Raw genomic sequence first — 27400 nt, forward strand, 5'->3', positions numbered from 1 at the left:
TGTGCCTCGTGTGCTCTGAGCTGGTCCGCCCTAATCTGAAGCGATTTTTCTAAGAAATCTAACATGAGCTGCTGCTGTACTAACTGCTGCTGCTGCTGCTGCTGCTTCAGCAAGCGAGCCAATTGAACGTCCATGCTACTGAATAACAGCCTTTCTCCTCGTCGCCAATGCTGATAGCCGGATATTGGTGCGCACATCGGTAAATGCATAAACAGAGAGAGCCGTCAGGTGGGAGAGCCGAACAGTACGGACAACGAGACGAAACTGACAGACTACGGACAAGACAAAAGAAAAGGCCAAGGACAGACAGGCTTACGACAACAAGGCGCTACGCAAAGCGGTCGCCACAGCGACGACAACAAGATCAAGAGCAGCGGAGCGACAAGTCCAAGGCGAAACCAGAGAGAATAGCCGGGTGACACGCTAGATAGTTATCCAACAGTGTATGCAAAGCGAAGAAGTAGGTATCAAGCGCGAATACTGCACTGTGTGACTGTTTTTTTTTTTTTTTGTTATTTCGTCCCCTTCGCCCCACATGGGCGAAGGACACAATTATCCATTCTTCAGCCAGGAAAATTAAAGAAATTGCAATGATAAATACAAACAAAATTTGGGACTGTTTTCTATTTGAAATTAAAAATCAAAGAGAGAGAACTGGAAACAGGGGAAATATATACATTTTAAAAATACGTCGCAAAGGGTTAAAAGTTCTCTGACAAAAACTCCGAAGCACTGCTCTTTCTCTTAAAATCTAAAGGAACTGCACTAGATTGAGATGTATTGGTGTAGGAGAGACTGTATCCTTGGTGGTGTCGGTCGGAAGATAGGACTCTGAAGGCAGGAAAAGTGTGGAGATGAGAGGTAAGAGCTGAGGTAGGTACTGGGTGGGGCAGTGGTTGCAAGGAGACAGGGCCTGGCTGTGTGCTGTGAAGCAGCCTAAATACTAGCTACATAGAATTGTATCCTGGAGTGTCGACAAACTATAATCCAATCAACCCATTGTCTCCCCTCTGAACACGAACAGTGGTTTGCTGTTGTGCCTTCCAAAAACAAACCTCTGTCCTCATACATACACAACCTCCATATCCTATCCAAACGTGATTCAACGATCTTGCCGGCCGCTGTAGTCGAGCAGTTCTAGACGCTTCAGTCTTGAACCATGCCACCGCTACAGTCGCACGTTCGAATCATGCCTCGGGCATGGACGTGTATGATGTCCTTAGGTTAGTTAGATTTATGAAGTTCTACGTCTAGGGGACTGATGACCTCAGATGTTAAGTCCCATGATGCTTGGAGCCATTTGAATTTTTTGAATCAACGGTCTCCCTCTCCCAGACAATGAGATCCGCCCTGAATTTTACCCTTCCTACCAAGTTTAACCTTACGCCATCTCACCACTCTACATGAGGGCTCCACACACCTTTCCCTCGCCATTCATCTGCATCCCATTCCTCTTGCAACCAGACACTTCTCCTCACCCTCTATCTTTCCCACAGACTGCGTTTCCCATTCTTCACCTCATTTCCTTCCTTCCATCTCCATACTTTTTCCTATCTAACAGACACCTATCTTTCTACCCATTCACCTTAATCCCAGGGACATATTCTCTCCTCCAGCAACACCACTCACCCTCATGCAGGTCCCTCAGCTTCTAAATAAAAGTGCAGTGCTTGAATGTCTTTATCAGAAAAATTTCACCTTCTTGCGATATGTTTTTAAAATGTATATATTTTGATTTTTAACTGTCCGTCTTTGATTTTTAATTGAAAATATTAATTAATTAAAAAATTAAAATTTTCAAAATTTATTTATATTTCTCATTGTCCGTTTTTGTTTTAATTCACTTGGCTGAAAAGCGAAGAATTGTACTGTTGATAGCCAACCCCCAGCCCATATGGGGCTACGGTGATGAAAGAACAACAATGAAACTGGAAGTGGAACGGTATTAGCCGGCTAACTCGCGTCGCGAAACGGCGGCGGGTTTGCCGTGCAAGCATACAGCGGCCGCTGTGCCCTCTGTCGGCTATCGAGATCCATCTCCTAAGACGGGCGGTCATCCTCTGCAGCGCCCGATACCAGAGCTATCCATTCAGGTTAAATACAGGGTGTTACAGAAAGGTACGGTTAAAATTTCAGGAAACATTCCTCACACATAAAGAAAGAAAATATGTTATGTAGACATGTGTCCGGAAACGCTTACTTTCCATGTTAGAGCTCATTTTATTACTTCTCTTCAAATCACATTAATCATGGAATGGAAACACACAGCAACAGAACGTACCAGCGTGACTTCAAACACTTTCTTACAGGAAATGTTCAAAATGTCCTCCGTCAGCGAGGATACATGCATCCACCTTCCGTCGCATGGAATCCCTGATGAGGAGATGCAGCCCTGGAGAATGGCGTATTGTATCACAGACATCTACAATACGAGCACGAAGAATCTCTACCTTTGGTACCGGGGTTGCGTAGACAAGAGCTTTCAAATGCCCCCATAAATGAAAGTCAAGAGGGTTGATGTCAGGAGAGCGTGGATGCCATGGAATTGGTCCGCCTCTACCAATCCATCGGTCACCGAATCTGTTCTTGAGAAGCGTACGAACACTTCGACTGAAATGTGCAGGAGCTCCATCGTGCATGAACCACATGTTGTGTCGTACTTGTAAAGGCACATGTTCTAGCAGCACAGGTAGAGTATCCCGTATGAAATCATGATAACGTGCTCCATTGAGCGTAGGTGGAAGAACATGGGGCCCAATCCAGAAATCACCAACAGTGCCTTTCCAAACGTTCACAGAAAATCTGTGTTGATGACGTGATTGAACAATTGCGTGCGGATTCTCATCAGCTCACACATGTTGATTGTGAAAATTTACAATTTGATCACGTTGGAATGAAGCTTCACCAGTAAAAAGAACATTTGCACTGAAATGAGGATTGACACATTGTTGGATGAACCATTCGCAGAAGTGTACCCGTGGAGGCCAATCAGCTGCTGATAGTGCCTGCACACGCTGTACATGGTACGGAAACAACTGGTTCTCCCTAGCACTCTCCATACAGTGATGTGGTCAACGTTACTTTGTACAGCAGCAACTTCTCTGACGCTGACGTCATGTTACGATGATTTATATACACACTTAGAAGAAAGCGAATATTCGGGAAGTATTCGGAATTTGCAACAGAAGCTAGAGAGCTTTAATATGAGTCTAGATGTATAAGATGGAGGTGACATCACATATGTGCACGTTAATACAAGACAAACGATGAAGCGTTCTAAGTTGCATGGGTCGAATAAACTGTGTATCCACGTGCTGTCAAATAAGATTATGCAGCTATACGGCGATGAAGATACCGTCACATAAAGGAATGGAGCCATGGATTAGGTAGAGACAAGCTTCGCTAGGGATCCAACGGGACACTTCATCAGTCAGTCTGAGCTCTATGAACAAGTGTTTTAAGCTAACTCATGGTTTGCAATGGGTGATGGCATCTCGATGCTTGCAGGTACAAATCAGTATGAGTGGGTTTCCGGTAAACTGAATGCCCTAGAGAACCATCATTCTTCCTTCGAACCAGGACATCCAAGAAAGGCAAACAACCATCTTTCTTTATTTCCATGGTGAACAAGATGTTGCTATGAATGGAGTTGAGGTGATGTAGAAACTCCGTTAATTTATCTTCTCCAAGAGGCCACACTATGAAAGTGTCATCCACATACCGCCAAAAAACTGTTGGCTTCAGGGCAGCTGGTTCAAGCCCTCTCTCTTCAAAATCCTCCATGAAAAGGTTGGCCACCAAAGGAGACAGGGGACTAGCCATGGCGACACCGTTAGTCTGTTCAAAATATTCTTGATTAAACATAAAATAAGTTGAGGAAAGAGCGCGTCTGAACAAGGCAGTGATATCAACAGGAAACATGTTAGCAATCAGTGTCAAAGAATCAGCAAGAGGAACTTTTGTAAAAAGTGAGACCACATCAAAACTTACTAGAAGGTCTACACTGCTAAGACGAAGAACCCCCAGTCTATTGATAAAATCAGCTGAGTTTCGTATTTGATGTGAGCACTTGCCTGCGAAAGGTCTCAGTTAGGAAGCGAGATGTTTAGCTAAATCATATGAAGGAGCTCCAATGTTGCTCACTATTGGACGCAGAAGAAGACCCTCTTTATGAATCTTTGGAAGACCATACAGTCTTGGAGGATCTAGATAGCTTACCTCAAGAACTCGCCCATCTGAAGACAGTATTCAGCGAAAATGGGTATTCCACCCGGCAGATTAACAGGGCACTAACACTTAAAACTAAGAAGCAGGAAGTGAATAAAGAGGAGAACATGACGGAACAATCTTTAGCTTTTCTTCCTTTCGTTGGCAACACTTCGTTTAAAATAGCACGAATCCTCCGAAAATTTCACGTAAAAGTGGTTTTCCGCCCACCATCGAAGATTGCGGACCTTGTGGGATCAGTTAAGGACAATCTGTTACTACGAAAGGCCGGAATTTACAAGATACCGTGTCAATGTGGCATGGCTTACATAGGTCACACCAAACGCACCGTGAAAGAACATTAACGTTACACCCGCCTTTTGCAGCCAAGCAAGTCCACTATTGCTGAACATTGTATTTCTACTGGACACTCAATGGAGTATGAGAAAACAGTGATTTTGTCCACATTAACGTCTTTCTGGGACTCCATTATTAAAGAATCCGTAGAAATACGACTGGCGGAAAATCTGTTAAACCGTGACAGCGGCTACTAGCTGGACAGTGCATGAAATCCCGTGATCTCCACGATTTGCTCAAATCGAAGATGACAGAGTGCGTCGACGGCCGTGGCAAACAGTAACGCAGAAGGCGACTGAGTCCGCTATTCCACCAGCGAGGGCGCTGCCGGCAGGCAGTGTGGTTCAACTATCAAGTTCTCGACGCATGCACAGAAGCGTTACAGTACGCTATATATTGCGGAACGGAGGACGTTTTTGCTTCCTTACCGTTGTACTCCAAACATTCACCCTTTTCAGCGCCCCCACACCTTCCAACAAATCTCTCTTGCCACTCGCTCCGTTTTCCTCCTAAACACCTTCGCCACTTACTCCCACAACCGAGCCCACTTCACCTTCACCCGCCTCGACTCCCTACTTTAAGTCTCTTCCCTTCTCTCTCTTCCCTCCCTCCCTCCGTCCATGGCGCGGCACGAGTATCGCATCCTCTTCCAGAACATTCGCTCCTTCCGCTCCAACAAATACCTCCTCATGCACGCCCTCTCCTACCACCAGGTCGACACCTTCCTCTTGAACGAAACCTTTCTCCAGCCCCACCATTCTATCCGCACCTCTCCCTATATCCTCCACCACACTGACGCTCCTGGTCCTCGTGCGCAGGGTAGAGTCGCGATTGGCCACCTTAAGCTTATCTCCGTCTGGCCACAAACTCTCCTCAGTGACCCCACTGAACACCTTATCCTTAGCGTCTTCTTCCCCTCCCTCACCATTACCTGTGCCACCATCTATGTCCGCTCCACTGCTCCACTTCCTTATGACCATCTCGCCCATTGACCGCACCTTCTCCACCTATGTTATTGCCACCGACCTCAACATCCATATCTGCTCTCTTGCTGCCCTTCGGCGGTGGCATCAGTTCCTCTCCACGATCCAAGGTGACCTTGTTCTCCTTCGACAGCACACCCAACCAGAAAGTGACACCACCCCCGATGTTGTCATTGCCTCCATCAACATCCTTGGGCGTATCGCTGTCGCTGTCCTTGACCCCACAAGTAGCGATCACCTCCCTGTCCTTCTCACCATAATGTCTGCTCACCGCCCCCCTCCAGCTCCGCACCCTGCACCCACTCCCAATGTCGTCCATGACTATCACTGTGCCAACTGGCATGCCTACCAGGATTCCATCTCCAACCAGGTCGAAAGCCACCCTCTTACCTATCGCCATCCTGCCGACATCATCCACGCCTCGTCCTTCCTTCAGAAGGTAATTACTGACGCTGTGGAGACCCATGTTCCTACTAACACGTCCATCCACACCATCCCACTCTCCCTCCACAGGCGGTCCTCCTCCTCCGTGAATCCCGCCATCTCTATCGCTCCTTCCTGCGCACTCGTGACAGGTATACACTCCAACGCCACCGTCAAATACAGCGACACGTACGGACCCTTATTACAGCAACGAAACGCCGAGACTGGCGCCAGACCTGCACCGACTCAACACAACCCTCTCTATCAACTCCTCCAAGTACTGGTCCACCTTCCATCGCCTCACTGGTTCCCTTTCTGCTCCCCACTACCCCCTTCCCCATAACGATCGCCCCATTCCTGACAACCTCAGTAAGGCCAACCACTTCACTTCCCACCTTTCTGAGGTCTTCCCCATCCCCGATGATCCCCACTTTGATTATTCTCTTTTCCTCACCGTCATGGAATGTGGCGATACCTCGGTTGCTCCACTTGCTCCTAGTCTCCAGTACTTGGGGCAGTTGCCCCCCTCTGACATAAACACTCCCATCACAGCACAAGACACTAAACTTATCCTCCAGTCCAAACACAACACGACCCCTGGTCATGACTGTGTCACCTACCGTCACCTTCGAGAAAGCCCCTATTCCTACCCATCTCTATAATGTCATCCTCTCTACTTCTTCCCTGACTGTGGAAGACCTCCAGCGTCCTCTTATTCCTCAAACCCAACAACCCCCATTCTGCTGCCTCTTTCTATCGTCCCATCTGCCTCACCTCCATCTTCAGCAAAGTCTTTGAATCCATCCTCTCCCATCGTATCCATTAGCACCTTGCTCAAGATCACCTCCTTATCCAGTGTGGCTTCCGATCCTCCTTCTCTGCTGAAGACCAACTCCTCAACCTCGTTCACCTTCTGTCCCTTCAGCTCAAGTGCCATCGCTCCACCATTTTTGTTTCCCTTGACCTCCAAAACGCCAATGACAGTGTATGGCACCCCGGTGGCCTCTTTAAACTCCAAACCTATGCCCTGCCTATCAATTTTGTCCGTCTGGTCGCTTCCTTCCTCTTGCACCGTCCTTCCTGTGTCACCCTCCACAACATCAACTCCCGTATCTTTTATCCCACGGCTGGCGTCCCCCAGGGTTCTGTCCTCTCCCCTCTCCTTTATCTCTTGTATACAGCTGATATACCCAAGTCACCCCCACAAGTCCACCTTTTCCAGTATGCTGATAACACCGCCTTCCTGGCTCTCTATCCTACCCTTCAACGGTCCCAACATACCCTCCAAACCCACCTTAACCAGTTCACCACTTTATGTAACCAGTGGTTCCTCTGTCTCAACCCTCCAAAACCCAGGCAATCATCATAGGCCACACCACTCGCTCCTTTTGCCTCCATGATTTCTACCTCATCTTTTATGGTCGTCGCATCCAGCTCACCCCCACCCTGAAATACTTTTGCCTCATCCTCGACCGACACCTCACCTGGACCCCTCATCTCCAGACCGTCCAGCAGAAAGCCCATTCCCACCTCCACCTTCTGAAACACCTGTCTGGCCGGACATGGGGATTGCATCCTTCTACCATCCTCCACACCTACAAATCCCTCATCTGTCCTATCGTCTGTTATGCCAGCGTTGCCTGGATCTCTGCCCCCACCTGCTTTTACAAGGCCCTCCAAATCCTTAGATGCCATGCATTCCGCCTTGCCTTCTGTATCTGCTTTCCTTCGCCCACACAGCTCCTCTATGAACTGATCCCCTTCCCCCACCTTATCCTGTTCCTCCAACATCTCTGCATCCTTTACATTGTCTGCAGGCTTGATCCCCCACACCCTCTGGTTTCGTCCTTCCTCTCCACCCCTCGCCCGTTGCCGGGCCTCTATCACTGTATCTCTCCACCTCCACACCCTCCATCTCCTTCATCAGGGCAATTTCCAACGCCTCCCCCTCCTGGATGACGAACTTCGCCGTGACATCTACCCTTCCTTCCAACTATAACCTTGCCTTGTTGCCCCCCTCCCCAGGGCCCCCTTTTTCCTCTCCCCTCCTTCTCCTAGGGCGGATTTTCCTCCTCCCCCCCTGAGACCCTGCACCCCATACTTGCCTCTTTCCTTCCCACGTCCCTCCCTACCTGGCCCTCTTCAGCGACCTCCCCACTCCTCTCCCCCCTCTCTTCCCCTCCCTCCATCCCTCCCTTCTTCTGGGCTCCCTCATGTTGCACCTGTCAGATCCTCCGTTTTGATCTTCGTCAGTGTGCCACATCAGTGTTGTGTTTAGTGCTGTTTCTGCTGTGCATCAAGAGGTGTGATTTTAATTGTGTACTGCCTTGAGGTTCACCGTCAGTGTTTGTTCTGTGCTACGCCATCCATCGATTCTTTTTATTCTCCACTCACACTGTTCCTTGTGTTCTTTTAATTGTCGCAGTGTGTGGCTTTTTGTGTGTGCTACTCTTAAACAGTTTTTTATCTACATTTTACAGTCACCCCGTTTTTGTCTATTGCCTTCCACGATGTTCCCCCTTTTTATATCTATGTTCACCATATTCTCTCCCTTGTTATTTTTAAATGTCTTCTATTGTTTCTTCTCTGTCTTTTGGCTGTAGAGCAGCGCATAAGCTGCTGCCAGCCCGCCCCGATGGGGAATTGAAATACAATAAAGAAAAAAAAAACGTTTTCGCCAGTCTGCAACGGGTCACCTGAAGGTCCCCAGTTGAAATATCGTGTGAAGTATTGAAGGACGACCGGCTGCAAGCCCGAAATTTGTTTGAACAGTCAATTCGCCGGGAAAATTTTAAAATTCACATGTACTCCATTGTTTTGCGTAGTTCACTACGGTTCCTTTCTGCGAGTCTTAAATCCGAAAATTGTGTTGTGGCATTGCACCCCACATGTAAACTATCAGGGAGAGGTACTTAATTCAGCCACAATCGCATAAATAACCAACTACAGCCTAATTGTGCTTGACTTGATAGTTACCGAAAAGCAAGTAAAGATCTCCTGAAATAAGAGATGATATCCTTTAAGAAAGTTCATTCAATTTCCAAAGAACAGAAACACTCCTAACAATGTCACACTCATTCACACTCATTGCTATGATAATACCGAAACATTCTTAAAGTCATTACCCCAAAATGTCACGGACGATTCAGCATTTCTGTTCCAACGAAATATTTCCCTCGGTGCGCTATTAAACACTTTATTATTCAGCGTCATATATTTCTGGCTGGTGACTTTTCATTGCGTGTTCAGTCGACTGGATCTACCCCAGAACTGCATTCACGCACTCGGTCCGAACTCGCACTCTGAATGCGATACCCCAGAAGGCGGGAGGCTATAAGGTGTACAACCTGAGGGTGACCAGGTGGCACCTGCTGCTACATAGCTCGCTGTGTAGGATTATCGATCACGGTATCCTAACACCACTGATGTACCCGTTGAGCTGGTGTGTCCATGTTGTACAATGATTCTGTGAGTCTCTTCCTGCCATCTATAAATATTTTCTAATGCTATCTTCGTCTTGCTTTCTCGTTTCAGCTCTTGGGCGACTTAATGTTCACGTACCACGCGGTTCGTGTGGCCAAACTCCACAACCTGAAGTCGAAGGCTCCAGCCTACTTCTTTGTCTGCCACTATACGAGTGACCGAATTCCCCAGGGGCCCATAGGAGAGCTGTTACGCAGTATGCAGAAGATATTTGACGGTAATGCACTTTGTGTACTATCTCTGGAAGGGATCACTTTCTGCGTGCAAAATCTCTTTCAGTTTGATTATAACAAGTGCAACTGATATTAAGTTCGCCCTTTTGTGAAGACGAAGAAATGTTAAAACACTGACAATATAATGTGAGGGCTAATCACTGACTGTCATAGCAAATTACTTACGTATTTATTTTATTAGGCTATATTACGTCCATAGCGCACAGTCTTCCATTATTATGTCATGTCTCTTTTGAAGTAAGCTTATTGTTTACTGTTAATATTCTAGTGTACATAGTGCGTTATCTAACTTTCCATTTCACTTTTGGCTCAAATAAAACATTAACTTGAGTGAAGTTTTACTCACTAAAAAGGATAATTTTATATATTAGATGAAAGTTCACATGAGAATGAGAAGTAAAATTAATTATATGAACTGTTCACTCCAGAGGAACCATGTTTGTTGCTAAAGTATACTCTGCAGCTACTTATTTTTGTTGATTTCACTTTTGAAACAAATGTTTGCTTTGATTATATTAATTTAAATATTAGAGAACATTATACATCCCTTGCTTGAAAGACATTGTATTCACCAAGTGGCGTCTAATTCACACATTCCGGGTGGGTGATACCGAACGTCCTGTTGTCTCTACAGTCTCTATAGTCTTCCTGACCATACGTCGTACCAGTGTTGGCGTCTCCAAGACTTTCTCGTACTGACTGCTCTCCGGTCGAGCAAGTTTTACATTAGACTTTTGAAATTTTATAGCTATTTATATTATCACTGTTTTCATATAAAAACAAACCTGTTTCTTTTCAAGAGTTTTCATTTTTCCTAAATTTACGAATTCGTATCTTTATAGACAAGACTCAATCATGTTTTCATAACCCTTCTTTCTAGTATAGCATGTGAATTTCATTTCAGTATTTAATAAAGCCTAAATTTAGCAAATGATGTTGTCAAATAGACTATATAAATTTAACAGACGTTGACGAAATAAACAATTTTACTCTAAATATTTCATTTTAAATAGTTAGATGAAAACTACATAAAGCTGTCTATGTGTTAACAGCAGTTCATTTTTATCAGACTGATAATTTCATAAAACTATTAACCTCTGTAAAACCTATTACTATCTTTAATGAACTTTCAATCTAGCTATAATATACTCTTCTAACATTCATGGGGGTGTCTGTTTGTTCTATATCGTGTCTCCCTACCACTTTCGCGCAACGACGCTCTGAGCGTGTTTTTTAGGGAATTGACTAGTTTGAACCTGGGACTTGTTGCTGGTAAGGAGACGCCAGACCACACGTGACATGTAGAATTCAGAAGAGTTCAGTGAGACTAGCGATGATGTAACCAAATACTTAATGATTTCAGCGTCAGGTCCACTGCACTCCCAGTAAAAGAATCTTAATACTAACTAAATTTAGTGGAAGGGGTTCAAGGCTTTCCTATTTTTAGTTAGCTGGTAAAATAACGTCGAAAAAGCAGTTAAGTTTACCATTGGAAATTTTATTCTACTCACAAAACATTGTTTATAAATTGCACTATTGATAAAAGGAAGTGTTTTAATACAGGATGGTAAAAACCAACTGCGTTCAACAAAAATGTGAACGAATATTCCCTGAATGGGTTTCCAGGTTCTGCAATGGATCGAAGCATGACCTATGCCATATCACATCTATAATCTAGGTTTAAATTAAGTTTCACAAAAGAGCAAACTATCATGATGGTCTACAGTGACCCTCAATTATCTTTAATTACTTATCTAACTTGTCGTAAATTACAGTGGCTGATGTGGCTTCTCAATAACTATATAAAAGAAAAATCATTGCGTTTCAGATTTTTACTTCAAGTGGCAAATGTGAACACCATGAGCTTTAATTGACGATCGACACTAGTATTACGTAAAAAGGGGGTGTAAAAGATGAGACTTCTGCAGTTCTGAGTGAAGCTTTATGCACTGTTATGCGGCATCGCGTGCGTTCATTACCTTGTCGTTGGTTAGGCAGCTTCAGAGGGGCAGCGGCCGGCGCAGCAGCCATCCAGCTCGCCGTCTCGGAACTAACTTACTTCTCCTAACTTCTCCTTACTACCATTTACCGAAGTTGGTTTAAAAAAATCTGGTTGTGTTTTCATCTGACCAATCAGGGTCTCAATGTTAAGCTCCACCTACAAACATTCTGTCTATCCAATGAGAAACGTTATACTTTTCGTTGTGGGGAAATGTTTTTAAAGTTTGCAACGTAACAGAGACGCGAAATGGTCTCACGCTAAAACTTGCAGCTGGCGTTGTCCTAGTGGTTAGCTGGCGACGTGGGTGTCCAGTCCGACGCTTATCGTAGGGCCTTCTAGCTTAACACGGTTCTGCTCTCATCTTCTGTTCTCGTTCCTTCCCTCGGAATTGCGTCTGTCTCATGGTGGGAAGGTTTGACATGCATTTAGGCATTCTTGTATTAGTCTGTGGTATTCCATTTGGTCACTCGTTACTCGTATTAATGTCACGATTCATTCGGAGCTATGTGACATACTAATGAATTTGTTTATCATGTCAGTATTTTCATGGAAGGTGTTGGATTTGCCTGACACCTTACACTCTGAAGCGCCAAAGAGACTGGTATAAGTAAGCATATTCAAATTCAGACATATATAAATAGGCAGAATACTACGCTGCGTTCGGCAACGCCTTTATAAGACAAGAGACTGGCGCAATTTTTAGAGCGGTTACTGCTGCTATAATGGCAGGTTATCATGATTTAAGCGAGTTTAACGTGGTGTTATAGTCGGCGCACGAGCAATAGGACACATCATCTCAAAAGTAATGATGAAGTGGAGAGTTTCCCGTACGACCATTTCACGAGTGTAACGTAATTATCAGGAATCTGGTAAAACATCAAATCTCCTACATTTCTCCAGCCGGAAAAAGATCCTACAAGGACGGGATCAACGACGACTGAAGAGAATCGTTAGAACGTGTACAGGTATGGGGCAATCTCATAAATCCATGAACCCTGCCTGTCATCAGGGAACTGTTCAAGTTAGTGGAGGCTCTCTAATGGTGTGCGGCATGTGCAGTTGGAGTGATATGGGACCCTTGATTCTCCTAGATACGACTCTGACAGGTGACAGGTACGTAAGTATTGTGTCTGATCACTTGCATCCATTCATTGGGCATTCCGGCGGACTTGGGCAATTCCAGCAGGGCAATGCGACACTCCACGCGTGCAGAATAGCTACAGAGGGGCACCAGGAACAGTCTTCTGTGTTTAAACAATTCCTCTGACCAGCAAACACCCCAGACATGAACATTGAGAATATCTGAGATGCGTTCCAATGTGCTGGTCAGAAGAGATCTCCAACCCCTCATTCTCTTACGGATTTATGGACAACCCTGGAGGATTCATGGTGTCAGTTCCCTCCAGCAGTATTTTAGACATTAGTCGAGTCCATGTCACGTCGTGTTGCGGCACGTCTGATTGCTTGCAAGAGCCCTACACGATATTAGGCAACTGTACCAGTTCGTTTGGCTCTTCAGTGTATATGTTAGTTGGCCAGCAGGATTTCATCGTTTATGCACGCCTTGTGTATTAAATATCACAGACGGACATTATTAGATAAAATGAGCAGTCCTAACTCACGGTCACGAACGTGTGACTTTGTTGACGTCTTAGGGATATTTATAGCGCACTATGCTACTGTCCAGAGCCATTGTTCTTGAAAAACCAGCGGTGTAATGTCTTTGACGTTGTTTATACATGGAAGCAAAGAAGACATAGAAATCAGATTAGCACAGGCAAAGTGGGAATTCCTGGTCCAGAGAAGTCTAATCGTACCAAACGTAGGTCTTCATTTGAAGGAGAAGTTTCTGAGAATGTACGTTTCGAGCATAGCATTGTGTTGTAGTGACTCATAAAGGAAGACAGCAATAGAGCAGAATCGAAGCATTTGAGATGTTGATGCTACAGAAGAATGTTGAAAATTGGATGAATTTATAAAAATAAGAGATAAGGAAGCTTTCGACAAAATCTAGGAGGAAACGAGCGTTTGGAAAACACTGGCGTGAAGAAGGGGCAAGATGACAGGGCATGTATTAAGACATAAATTACATGGTAAATATGGTTCAAATGCCTCTGAGCACTATGGGACTCAACATCTATGGTCATCAGTCCCCCAGAACTTAGAACTACTTAAACCTAACTAACCTAAGGACATCACACAACACCCAGTCATCACGAATTACGTGGTACTAGAAGGCGCTGTGCAAAGTGAAAGCTGTGGAAGAAGACAGAGACAACAATACATGTAACAAATAATTTAGGACACAGAGTGTAAGTGCTACTCTGAGATGAAAAGGTTGGCACAGGAGTGGAATTCTTGATGGGTATATTAAACCAGTCAGAGGACTGATTAATTAAAAAAAGTTTGAGGGCTTGAACTGCAGACTGCATGTTATTTATGGAAATTTATATATATTTTGGTCTTGTTTGGGATTTGATTGTAAGTGATCTAGTCCTGGGTGGGCCTACAAATCTCGAAGCATATCACGTTCGCCTCTCCCTCCCCCCCTACCACCGCCACCACCGCCACCACCCCTCTACCGTTTGTCCACCGCCACAGTGTAGAGAGGGATCGTGTCCTCGTGACGTTACACGTTGTTGCACAAGAGTATGGCGATATGACCAGGCAGTCGTCGCTTACTTAGTTGGACAGCGAAGAATGAGGGAAGGGTGGACGTAGTTCCGCCCTCTCCCAGTCTTAATTCCCACCTACAGAAGGCTATGCAAAGCAATTTGCACAACATGTGAGACAATGTTACTTTTTAACTACGAGAACTTGTGGTCCCTGGCGCAGAAATGGTGTTCTCGTTTGTTTCAGGTGCTGTGCACGGAGGGGGCTACAGCTACACCGTTTGTATGGAAAATTTAGGCGGCGCTCCAGAGCCCGGCTCCTTTGAAGCGAAACTGACGGACCAGCTGTCGCGCCTCTGGACCAACTTTGCAAAAACAGGGTGAGTACCAGAAACAGTACAAACTGGACGGGTGAGGCACACGTGCAAATGGTCCGTCGAATACAATGCTCATGTTGGTTATCACTGCATGCACAACGTATTGTCTTTTGTGCTTGTCTTAATTTAGTTCTTTCGTTTTCCTTCCTTCCATATTTTTAATGCTGCCTGCCGCAACACCCCGCAACACCCCCTGTTGTGTCAAAATCTACAGCTCAGAGTAGCACTAACAGCCAGCGTTGTCACTTAAGTCGTGCATATATTTTAATTTTACTGCTTGGGTTGTGGAAGAGCAATGAATATTAAGAGAACTTAATTAATTAAACGAGCGTTCAGAGATAAGAGCAATATATTAACTGACAAACACTTTATAAAAAACAAGAAAGAGAGTCATTATGAAATTTTTTTAGAGTATTTTAAACTATGCTTGTGAAGCGTGGGCCCTTGCGTAAGAAGAAAAGAAGAAAATTAGCAGCAATAGGGATGTGGATTTTAAGAAGAGCACAAAAGCATCCTAGACTGAAAGCAGATGCAATGAGAAAAGAAAATTCCACAAGTAACTAAAGAAAGAACATTGATGAAAATGATATCAGGTGTAAAAGTTAATTATACATATAGACATAAGAGTTTTGGAAGAAAAATCCTTGGAGAAAAACGAAGATATAGGCCAATAACATGAGTGTTACAAAGCGTTATTAATGAAGTGAACTGTTGAAACTACAAGCAAAAGGTAAAACTGCCAGGACACAGAAAAAGAGAGATATGTAAACAAGGCATTGCCTTCACCGTTTGATGATGGTAACAGTCGTCTGTCAAACATTATGACCAATGCTCCTACCTTTTCTGTGTTATTCTATTTCCTCTTTTCTTTCTTGTGTGCATCGCGCCACTTACTTTTCACTTATCTTCGCTTACTTCTGTTTCATTACATTCCTCGCTCTCTCCCTCTTCTACCTTTTTTCTCATGTAAATTGCTGCTAATGATCATAGCTTATATCCACCGTCCCATAGTTTATAAGGGGTGGTCCACTGATCCTGACTGGGCCAAATATCTCACGAAATAAGCGTCAAACGAAAAAACTACAAATAACGAAACTTGTCTAGCTTGAAGGGGGAAACCAGATAGCGCTATAATTGGCCCGCTAGATGGCGCTGCCATAGATCAAGCAGATATCAACTGGGATTTTTTATTACATATTCGTGTAGTACGTCAAAAAAATATGAATGTTTTAGTTGGACCACTTTTTTCGATTTGTGATAGATGGCGCTGTAATAGTCACAAACATATGGCTCACAATTTTAGACGAACAGTTGGTAACAGGTAGGTTTTTTAAATTAAAATACAGAACGTAGGTACGTTTGAACATTCTATTTCGCTTGTTCCAATGTGATACATGTATCTTTGTGAACTTATCATTTCTGAGAACGCATGCTCTTACAGCGCGATTAGCTGTAAATACCACATTAATGCAATAAATGCTCAAATTGATGTCCGCCATCTCAATGCATTTGGAAATACGTGTAACGACTTTCCTCTCAACAGTGAGTAGTTCGCCTTCCGTAATGTTCGCACATGCATTGACAATGAGCTGACGCATGTTGTCCGGCGTTATCGGTGGATCACGATGACAAATATCCTTCAAATTTCCCCACAGAAATAAATCCGGGGGCGTCAGATCCGGTGAACGTGCGACCAATCCACCTGTCATGAAATATGCTACTCAATACCGCTTCAACCGCACGCGACCTGTGTGCCGGACATCCATCATGTTGGAAGTACATCGCCATTCTGTCATGCACTGAAACATCTTGTAGTAACATCGGTAGAACATTACGTACGAAATCAGCGTACATTGCACCGTTTAGATTGCCATCGATAACATGGGGGCCAATTATCCTTCTTCCCATAATGCTGCACCATACATTAACCCACCAAGGTCGCTGATGTTCCACTTGTCGCAGCTATCGTGGATTTTCCGTTGCCCAATAGTGCATATTATGCCGGTTTACGTTACCGCTGTTGGTGAATGACGCATCGTCCCTTAATAGAACGCCTGCAAAAAATCTTTGAATCGCTCCGTAATTTCTGTTGCGCGCAGTGGCAGAACTGTACACGACGTTCAAAGTCGTCGCCATGCAGTTCCTGTCGCATAGACATATGGTACAGGTGCAATCGATGTTGATGTAGCATTCACAACACCGACGTATTTTAGATTCCCGATTCTCGCTCAATTTGTGTGCTACTGATGTGCGGATTAGCCGCGACAGCAGCTAAAACACCTACCCGGGCATCATTAGTTGGAGGCGACTTCAACCTACCTAGTACAAACTGGGATGTCTATGGATACATTACACGTGGTACAGACAAGCTATCGTGTGAATTACTTTGGAACACATTATCCGAAAACTGTCTTGAACAGCTAAATCGACAGCCAACGCGTATAGGGAAATATTGTAGATCTGGTAGCCACGAACAGACCAGACCTCATCGACGGTGTCAGTGTTGAGACAGGGATTAGTGACCATGATGTTGTCATTACGACTGTGGTTACGAAAGTTAAAAAGTCGGCTGAGAAGGTTAGGAGAGTATTCTTAGTAGAAAGACCAGATAAGAAGTTGTTAGCATCCCACTTAGTAAATCAACGGACTTCACTTACATCCGGTACGATGGACGTGGAAGAATTATGGGCAAATTTTAAAGAGATTGTAAATCACGCATTGGAGAAGTATGTGCCGAAAAAGTGGGTTACAGACGGAAAAGACCCACCGTGGTTTAACAGCGGAATTCGGAGAATGCTCAGGAAGCATTGCACTCGCGGTACAAGAAAGATCGGGAGAATGTGGACTGTAAAGTTAGTAAAGATTCGTGTTGGTGTAAAAAGAGCGATGCGCGAAGCATACAACCACTACCACCGTCATATCTTAGCAAAAGATCTTGATGAAAACCCAAGGAAATTCTGGTCTTACGTAAAAGCGGTAAGCGGGTCGAAGGCTTCCATCCAGTCACTCACTGATCAGTCTGGCCTGGCAACGGAAGACAGCAAAATGAAAGCTGAAATTTTAAGTTTAGCATTTGAGAAATCTTTCACACAGGAGGATCGTACAAACATACCGCCGTTTGAGTCTCTTACAGATTCCCGTATGGAGGACATAGTGATAGATATCCCTGGGATTGTGAAGCAGCTGAATCGGTTGAAAATAAATAAACCGCCAGGCCCTGATGGCGTTCCAATTCGGTTTTACAGAGAGTACTCTACTGCATTGCCTCCTTACTTAGCTTGCATTTGTCGCGAATCTCTTGCCCAACGTAAAGTCCCGAACGCGTGGAAAAAAGCGCAGGTGACGCCTGTATATAAGAAGGGTAGAAGGACGGATCCTCAAAATTACAAACCAATATCCTTAACATCGGTTTGTTGCAGGATTCTCGAACATATTCTCAGTTCGAATATAATGAATTTCCTTGAGACAGAGAATTTGCTGCCCATCTTGCGAACCATGGATGAAGGGTATCAGACGGATGCCATATTCCTTGACTTCCGGAAAGCGTTTGACTCGGTGCCCCATTGCAGACTCCTAACTAAGGTACGAGCATATGGGATTGGTTCCAAAGTATGTGAGTGGCTCGAAGAGTTCTTAAGTAATAGAAGCCAGTACGTTGTCCTCGATGGTGAGTGTTCATCGGAGGTGAGTGTATCATCTGGAGCGCCAAAGGAAGTGTGGTAGGTCCGCTGTTGTTTTCTATCTACATTAATCATCTTTTGGATAGGGTGGATACCAATTTGCGCCAGTTTGCTGATGATGCTGTTGTGTACGGGAAGGTGTCGTCATTGAGTGACTGTAGGAGGATACAAGATGACTTGAACAGGATTTCTGATTGGTGTAAAGAATGGCAGCTAAATCTAAATTAGATAAATGTAAATTAATGTAGATGAATAGGAAAAAGAATCCCGTAATGTTTGAATACTCCATTAGTAGTGTAGCGCATGACACAGTCACGTCGATTAAGTATTTGGGCGTAACATTGCAGAGCGATATGAAGTGGGACAAGCATGTAATGGCAGTTGTGGAGCAGGCGGATAGTCGTCTTCGGTTCATTGGTAGAATTTTGGGAAGGTATGGAAGTGAAACATGGACGATAACTAGTTTGAACAAGATGAGAATAGAAGCTTTTGAAATGTAGTGCTACAGAAGAATGCTGAAGATTAGATGGGTAGATCATATAACTAATGAGGAGGTACTGAATAGGATTGGGGAGAAGTTTGTGGCACAAATTGACTAGAAGAAGGGATCGGTTGGTAGGACATGTTCTGAGGCATCAAGGGATCACCAATTTAGTATTGGAGGGCAGCGTGGAGGGTAAAAATCGTAGAGGGAGACCAAGTGATGAGTACACTAAACAGATTCAAAAGGATGTAGGTTGCAGTAGGTACTGAGAGATGAAAAAGCTTGCACAGGATAGAGTAGCATAGAGAGCTGCATCAAACCAGTCTCGGGACTGAGGACCACAACAACAATAACAGTGGTTCATCTGTAAAGGAGGCCGCTTATAAAATACTAATACGACCTATTCTTGAGGACCGCTCGAGCGTTTGGGATCCCTATCAGGTCGGATCGAGGGAGGACATAGAAGCAATTCAGAGGCGGGCTGCTAGATTTGTTACTGGTAGGTTTGATTATCACGCGACTGTTACGGAAATGCTTCAGGAACTCTGGTGGGAGTCTCTGGAGGAAAGGAGGCGTTCTTTTCGTGAATCGCTACTGAGGAAATTTAGAGAACCAGCATTTGAGGCTGACTGCAGTGCAATTTTACTGCCGCCAACTTACATTTCGCGGAAAGACCACAACAATAAGAGAGATTAGGGCTCGTACTGAGGAATATAGGCAGTCATTTTTCCATCGTTCTGTTTGGGAGTGTAACAGGGAGAGAAGATGCTAGTTGTGGTAAGAGGTACCCTCCGCCACGCACCCTATGGTGGATTGCAGAGTATGTATGTAGATGTAGATGTAGATGTAGATGTGGATGTAGATCATCATTTGTTGCAGATCGTGGTCGACGTTTCACATGAGGCTGAACATTTCCAATTTCCTTAAATAACGTAACTATCCGGCCAACCGTCACAACAGTTGGATGATGTCGTCCAGGATACCGAGCAGCATACATAGCACACGCCCGCTGGGCATTTTCATCTCAATAGCCATTCATCAACACGATGTCGACCTATTCCGCAATTGGTAAACGGTCCATTTTAACACGGGTAATGTATCGCGAAGCAAATACCGTCCGCACTGGCGGAATGTTACGTGATACCACGTACTTAATATGTTTGTGACTATTAGAGCGCCATCTATCACAACGCGAAAATGTAGTCCAACTAAAACATTCATATATTTTTACGTGCTACACTAATATGTAATAAAAATGGGGGTTCCTACTTTAAAAAAAAACCTAGTTTATATCCGTTTGACCTATGGCAGCGCCATCTAGCGGGCGAAAGATAGCGCCATCTGGTTTCCTCCTTCAAGCTAGACGAGTTTCGTTCTTTGTAGTTTTTTCGTTTGGCGCTTATTTCGTGAGATATTTGATCCGGCCACTATCAATGGATCACCCTGTATTTATTGGTGTAATTATCATAAAAGAATGTAAATTATGTATTTTTCCTGCACCATAAGCACTTTCTGAATGCTATATTCTATACTAGATGTAATTTATATCATACTTAAGGTAATGTATGTAATGTAAAATATGGATAATGTCTGGACAGATGTTTACTTACCCCTATGGGCCTAATCTGACCAGACTGAGTGAACCTGTGATTGTTCGGTCGTGAGTAAGCTTTCCTTTTCCATGTGCAGCCAACTGGCTGACCCCGAGGTGGAGGTGTCATGGCCGGCTTTCACAGAGAAGGACCAGTCCTACCTGCACATCACCAGCGACGGGCTGTGCATAGCCAAGCGGCCGTTTGAGGAACGGGTGGCCTTCTGGGAGAAACTCTACAACCGGTACGGCAGCTAGCCGCCAGCATCAGCGCATAACCCAGCTGCATCAGAGGAAGTCGTCTAAATGTGATCAGCAGAGGCAGTGGCCAGTCTTCATGCCGGCTACCAGAAAAACCTTAAACACGTTATGTACAATGGATGTTTGAAATATTGTGTCTGTAGAATGAAAATGCTTGAAATACATCGTCACAATACATTGGTTTTTCTTATTTTCTACTTGCAATGACACATACCGATATTGCCCTCTCGTATTCCAACTTCAGTGACGCTACGAAATTCGTTTTTTCTTTTCGTCAGACGTCTTATGATTGTTCCGACACCAATCTCTCGCCTTTGCCACTCTCTACATCTCAGAGTAGTACTTGCAACCCAGTATTCGCAATTATTTGCTGTAGATACTCAAATCGCTGACTCCCCCTGTATTTTAACCCTGTACAGCTCCCTGCAGTACTATGGGAGTTATTCATTGATGTCTTAACACATGTCCTACCCTCCTGTGCTTTGTTGTTGTCAATGTTGTCCACTTGTTCCACTCCTCGCCGATTCTGTGGAAAAATCTCGTGACTGACTTATCACTACACCAGAGTCATTAACATCCCTTCATAGCTCCACATCTCATACGCATTGATTCTTTTCTGTTACTGGATTCCCACAGACAGTGGCTCACTTCTGTACAAAATCTGTGCTCCAGATATACATCCAAAAAAATTTTTTCCTCTGATTCATGTCTACGTTTGATACTATAATCCGTTCATCAAAAGAATAAGCATGATGTAAACAAACATAAACGCGATGATTGGTCAGAAGCAGTAGCACACGTACACTGGTGTTGTTACGCTCTTCTAAGTAGGTCCTACTTATGTATTAGATATTGTTGTGGTTGGCGGGAGAGCCAACACCGTGTTACTAGAGGAGACCGAAAGGCACGCGATTTAGCTCACGCAGGCTGGCGTGAGGTCTGGAACAGGACAAGAAAATTAGAATTTAGAAACAACGGACGTGGCTGGTGGAATACTTAACTTTAATCCATTAAGGATGAACGTCGCTCTTGACGATACGTGATTGACAATATCAATAGTAGCTGACAATGGCGCCAGGTCGTAGCAAATAACATAGCTGAAGGCTATGCTAACTGTCGTGTCGGCAAATGAGAGCGTATTTAGTCAGGGAACCATCACTAGCAAAATCGGCTGTACAACTGGGGCGAGTGCTAGGGAATCTCTCTACTCTAGACCTGCCGTGTGGCGGCGCTCGGTCTGGAATCACTTATAGTGGCGACACGCGGGTCCGACGTATACTACCGGACCGCGGCCGATTTAAAGGCTACCACCTAGCAAGCGTGGTGTCTGGCGGTGACAACACAGATATAGTATTGCTAAGCTACATTAAATGGAACTTTAAGATATTCAAATGTATTAACAACCAAAAACGTTTTTCTTAATCACGCTTTAGCTACGTCGTTTTTATTTAAAAAATCGTGTACAGCCACAGCGTCTTTGTGCTCTGATTGTCGCGCGGTTAATGCACAGAATAAAAATGGCTGAGGCTGCCTTCTGTTCCGTACTGAAGCACGCGTGTGGAATACGGTTAAAAAGTGCCGAGAAATAGGTTGTTCTTAATGCTTTTTCATACATTTACGGAGATAATCGGCTTTGAAATTTTCCCAGCGACTGTATGTAATACAGTTGATTTATTAACCGATGTCGAGTGTGTAGCGCAGTCGGAAGCGTAACGGCAAGTTAACCAAATACAGTTAATGGTTGAAAGCTCCCCAGTATCATTTTTCCCCCCTTCAACTTGAAATACCTACATCTCGTAATTATAAAACTCATCATCATTTTTTGTGAGTAATGCAAGTCTTCTTGTTTCTAATTTCGTATTAGACGCGAAACTCCTGTTTTCATTTCGAATACAAATTCTTAATTATCGACGTTTCATGGAAGACAGTTCAGAAAAGTTGCTTAAATTGAGAAAACATAACAATTTAATTTTTAAGGCAAAAATGAAAAACTAAATTCTCTTTATTTGGACTATGTCCATCGTTTTATACCACAGAGGTAAATAAGTATCGCAGAAACATTAAAAACAATCATTTTCACAGCATCGACTACCCCATACAAATGCTGCAGTTTGACATTTGCCGCTGTACCATTACAATATGAACCCAACCAAACTGATCTGGAGCTAGGTTGCGGGATCTGGCTCGAGAAGTGACAACACTGTTAAGGTCCCAGACGTACTGGAACTAACGCACGCAGCCTTTTCACACGTCACTGCCGAAGGCTGGTGGGAGATAGAACAGCTCATCATAAAAGAAAAGGATATGCGGCGCCTGGTTGGCTTCATGGATTCTGTTGTTGATATGCTCCTTATCAACGTACCAGTTGACACTTCCAGAACTGAAATGTATTTCTCGGCTTCGCATCACGAATGCGTTAAGAGATTACCAGACGACTGACTGTAATTAATACCTTCAGTGGCTTCAGTATTCAACAGTACGATGAAATCCCTGCAGTATGCTCTTGCATTACACACAACTCGCTCAGAAAAATTTTCATCACTCTTGTCTGTAATTAGAATACTGCGTCAGGTGAGAATGAGTGCATTTCACGCTTTCCGTCTGGTCACCAAAGAAGCGCGCGTTAGTGCTGGTGGTTCTCCGAATGTTATTTTATTCTCCTTCAAAATTAAATGAGATTCGAAGTTATGTTTCTTTACTCGTGTCTTTTTACGTCTGAATTGCAAATGCTCACATAATTGTAGTTTAGTTGGAGCGCTGGTTGGCCAGTGCTGTCCAAGATTAATGCGTCGGTAACACTCTTGTTCCGCGTTATCGCTCGGTCTGGATGTAACGCAGCATAAAACTTATCCTTATGATTTTACTTGACTTTACTGGTCACAGCTCGGTTTTCGCTCCCCGTGAAACGAAATCCAATGAGATTCAAGCAAACGCGAAATAATACATGGTGTAATGTATTATGATGAACAGAGTACAGTAGACTTCTTTTGCCTAGAAACGCCCTCTTCGCCATCTTTCTTTTTACCAGGGCGTCCTTAAGAGTGACGCCTCCGAGCTTTTTATGTGAAAACTCTTACAGTTTTTTAACTAACACAAACGTTTTTAACATTGTATACCTATATTTTCGTTGTCTACATATTTCTCAACATAGTCACATTGGCGACGAATACGTTTGTCCCAACGAGAGCCCAGATTGTTGATACCGCCACTGTCGAATGTAGTCACAACCTCATCTCTGATTGTCATTCATCACTGTCAAAGTGAAGTCCTCGATGGTGTTCTTAAAGTTTTGGAAACAGATGAAAATCGGATGGACCAAGTCGCAACTTAATGGAGGATGATCGATGACACTAAACCCAAGGCATTTGTTTAACCTATCCACTATCTCACAGACAAAAGAGAACACAGCATTTTCAATTGTTAAACGACTTATAAAGCCAACCTGTACATTTGATAGCAAATCGTGTGATATAAAATAATGAATTATCCTTACATACACAACCTTTTAGCAAACACTGATGGTATAGAAATAGGTCTAAAATTGTGTACGTTATCCATTTCTCCTTTTTTTATAAAGCATTTTTACTACTGAGTAATCGTTCAGGAAACTGACCATTCATAAAGGAAAAATTACCAATATGGCTAAGAACAAGACTAACATGTGCAGACAATACTTTGATAGTCTGCTAGGCACTCCGTCGTATACATGAGTCTTTAGTCGTCAGTGATGTAATTATTGACTCAATCTCCCCCTTGTCTATATCTCAGAGGAGTACTTCAGACACCAATCTCGGAAAAGGCATTTGCCATAAGTTATGATTCCCTGTAGAAACTAAATTTTTATTTAATTCACCAGCACTGCTCAGAAAATTATTGTTAAATACTGCACATATATCTGATTTATCAGTAACAGAAATATTTTTACTATGAACTGACTTTATATCGTCGACTCTGTGCTGCTGACCACACACTGACCATATGGTTTCAATTTTATCCTGTGAATTAGCTATTCTATTTGCGTTCCACATACTCTTCGCCTTTCTTATAACATTTTTAATCTTACAATTCTGATTATAACGGGCTAATGTAATTTGATTTTGACTACTTCTTACATATTCATATACTTCCCGCTTTGTTCTATATGATATATTTATCCCACTATTCAGCCTCTCAGGATGCGTTTTCTACATCCACATCTACATCCATACTCCGCAAGCCACCTGACGGTGTGTGGCGCAGGGTACCTTCAATACCTCTATCGGTTCTCCCTTCTGTTCCAGTCTCGTATTGTTCGTGGAAAGAAAGATTGTCGGTAGGCCTCTGTGTAGAATATAATCTCTCTGATTTTATCCTCATGGTCTCTTCACGAGATATACGTAGGAGGGAGCAATATACTGCTTGACTCCTCGGTCAAGGTATGTCCTCCAAACTTCAACAAAAGCCTGTACCCAGCTACTGAGCGTCTCTCTTGCAGTCACCCACTGGAGTTTATCTATCATCACCGTAACGCTTTCGCGATAACTAAGAGATCCTGTAACGAAGCGTGCTGCTCTCCGTTGGATCTTCTCTGTCTCTTCTATCAACCCTATCTGGTGCTGATCCCACACTGCTGAGTAGTATTCAAGCAGTGGGCCAAAAAGGGGACTGTAACCTACTTCCTTTGTTTTCGGATTGCATTTCCTTAGGATTCTTCCAATGAATCTCAGTCTGGCATCTGCTTTACCGACGGTTAATATTATATGGCCATTCAATTTTAAATCGCTCCTAATGCCTACTCCCAGATAACTTAAGGAATTAACTGCTTCCAGTTCCTGCCCTTCTATATTGTAGCTAAATGATAAAGGATCTTTCTATGAATTCACAGCACGCTACACTTGTCTACATTGAGAGTGTTTCGCCATTCCCTGCAGCATGTTTCAATACGTTGTAGATCCTCCTGCATTTCAGTACAATTTTACATTGTTACAACATATTACAACATCATCCGCAAAAAGCCTCAGTGAAATTCCGATGTTATCCACAAGGTAATTTATATATGTTGTGAATAGCAACGGTCCTATGACACTTCCCAGCAGCACACCTGAAATAACTCTTACTTCGGAAGACGTCTCTTTATTGAGAATGACATGATTCGTTCTGTTATCTAGGAACTCTTCAATCCAATCACACAATTGGTCCGATAGTCCATATGCTCTTACTTCGTTCATTCAACGACTGTGGGGAACTGTATCAAACGCCTTGTGGAAGTCAAGAAACACAGCATCTACCTGGGAACCCGTGTCTATGGCCCTCTGAGTCTCGTGGACCAATAGCGCGAGCTGGGTTTCACACAATCGTCTTTTTCGAAACCCATGCTGATTCCTATAGAGTAGATTTCTAGTCTCCAGAAAAGTCATTATACTCGAACATAATACGTGTTCCAAAATTATTCAACTGATCGACGTTAGAGATATAGGTCTATAGTTCTGCACATCTGTTCGACGTCCCTTCTTGAAATCGGGGAAGACCTGTGCCATTTTCCAATCTTTTGGAACGCTGCGTTCTATAGACCTACGGTACACCGCTGCAAGAAGGGGGGCAAGTTCCTTCGCGTACTGTGTGTAAAATCGAACTGGTATCCCATCAGGCCCAGCGGCCTTTCCTCTTTTGAGCGATTTTAATTGTTTTTCTATGCCTCTGTCATGCCTTTTACTGCTAGTACCCACTTTAGAACTTTATAATGGAAATCAACTTTCAAAGAGCATGATAAACCTATTAATGAAAGCATTATATTTTTCATCCATGATATCGGCACTATAAACATTCTTGTTCTTTTACGAGATTTAAAAAACACTGTTGGATTAACTTTCCTACAGTGGTTGTAATTATATGAGACATTTCTTTGAGTACAAAAGCCTTTTAGTGTTACAATTTGTGCATCATGCTCTAAAGGCCATTCACCCTTTTTCTAACAGAATGCCCATCTAGCAATGAAGAATGATTAAAAATATTGTCTTCGGATGTACTACTGATCCCCTGCACCCTAACTGGAAAAAACACAGTCTGCATGAGATCACATAAATTTAGCTGATCTACAAACATACTTTTTCTTGTAAAACCAAATTAATGTTGAAGTCACCACATATTACTGCTTTCTAGTACTTCCTTAGAAGTGAATCAATAACCCTCTCTAGCTTGATCAGAAATGCTCTGAAGTCGAGTTAGGGCACATATAAACAACAACACTTAGAAGTTTAGTTTCACCAAACGTAGCTGCCCCTGCACAACATTCAAATATCTGTTCAGTGCAGTGCCGTGATACGTCTACTGACACAAGTGGAATACAGTTATTTACATACATGGCCACTCCCCCACTCAGCAAGGAACTTCTTGAAAAGCAGCCAGCTAATCTGTATGCTGGTGAAGGAAGCCTCTGAATGGTCAAACTATTTAAGTGGTTCTGCGACATATCAATAATTTCACACTCAAAGTCTATAAGCAGTTCACTAATTTTATCATTAAAACCTCTTGATGAATTATGCTAGCTCCTTCTCTAGTTGAGAACATGACGAACTCTGAAAGTGAGCCCTTAGAGGGACTTCTTTTAAGCAGGTATACCTATCAGCTGGCTCCAATGTAATTAAGGTGCACCTCTAGCACCAAATGCAACAGGAACTTTTCCATGAATGATCCCACCACCCACCCACTACACTTCCACCTATAAGCTTT

General features: G+C 43.6%; 1 protein-coding gene across 1 annotated transcript in view; it reads left to right on the forward strand.

Annotated features, from left to right (window-relative positions):
- Positions 1 to 20869, forward strand: part of LOC126292210 (esterase FE4-like) — a 127257-nt gene extending 106388 nt beyond the window's left edge. The window contains exons 8-10 of the mRNA XM_049986064.1: positions 9504 to 9669; positions 14547 to 14679; positions 20530 to 20869. Coding sequence (XP_049842021.1) covers positions 9504 to 9669; positions 14547 to 14679; positions 20530 to 20689 — 459 coding nt within the window. The 3' untranslated portion in view covers positions 20690 to 20869. The remainder of the gene's footprint in view (positions 1 to 9503; positions 9670 to 14546; positions 14680 to 20529) is intronic.
- The last annotated feature ends 6531 nt before the right edge of the window (positions 20870 to 27400 follow it).

Source organism: Schistocerca gregaria, chromosome 9 (assembly GCF_023897955.1).
Source record: "Schistocerca gregaria isolate iqSchGreg1 chromosome 9, iqSchGreg1.2, whole genome shotgun sequence".
Classification (NCBI taxonomy): domain Eukaryota; kingdom Metazoa; phylum Arthropoda; class Insecta; order Orthoptera; family Acrididae; genus Schistocerca; species Schistocerca gregaria.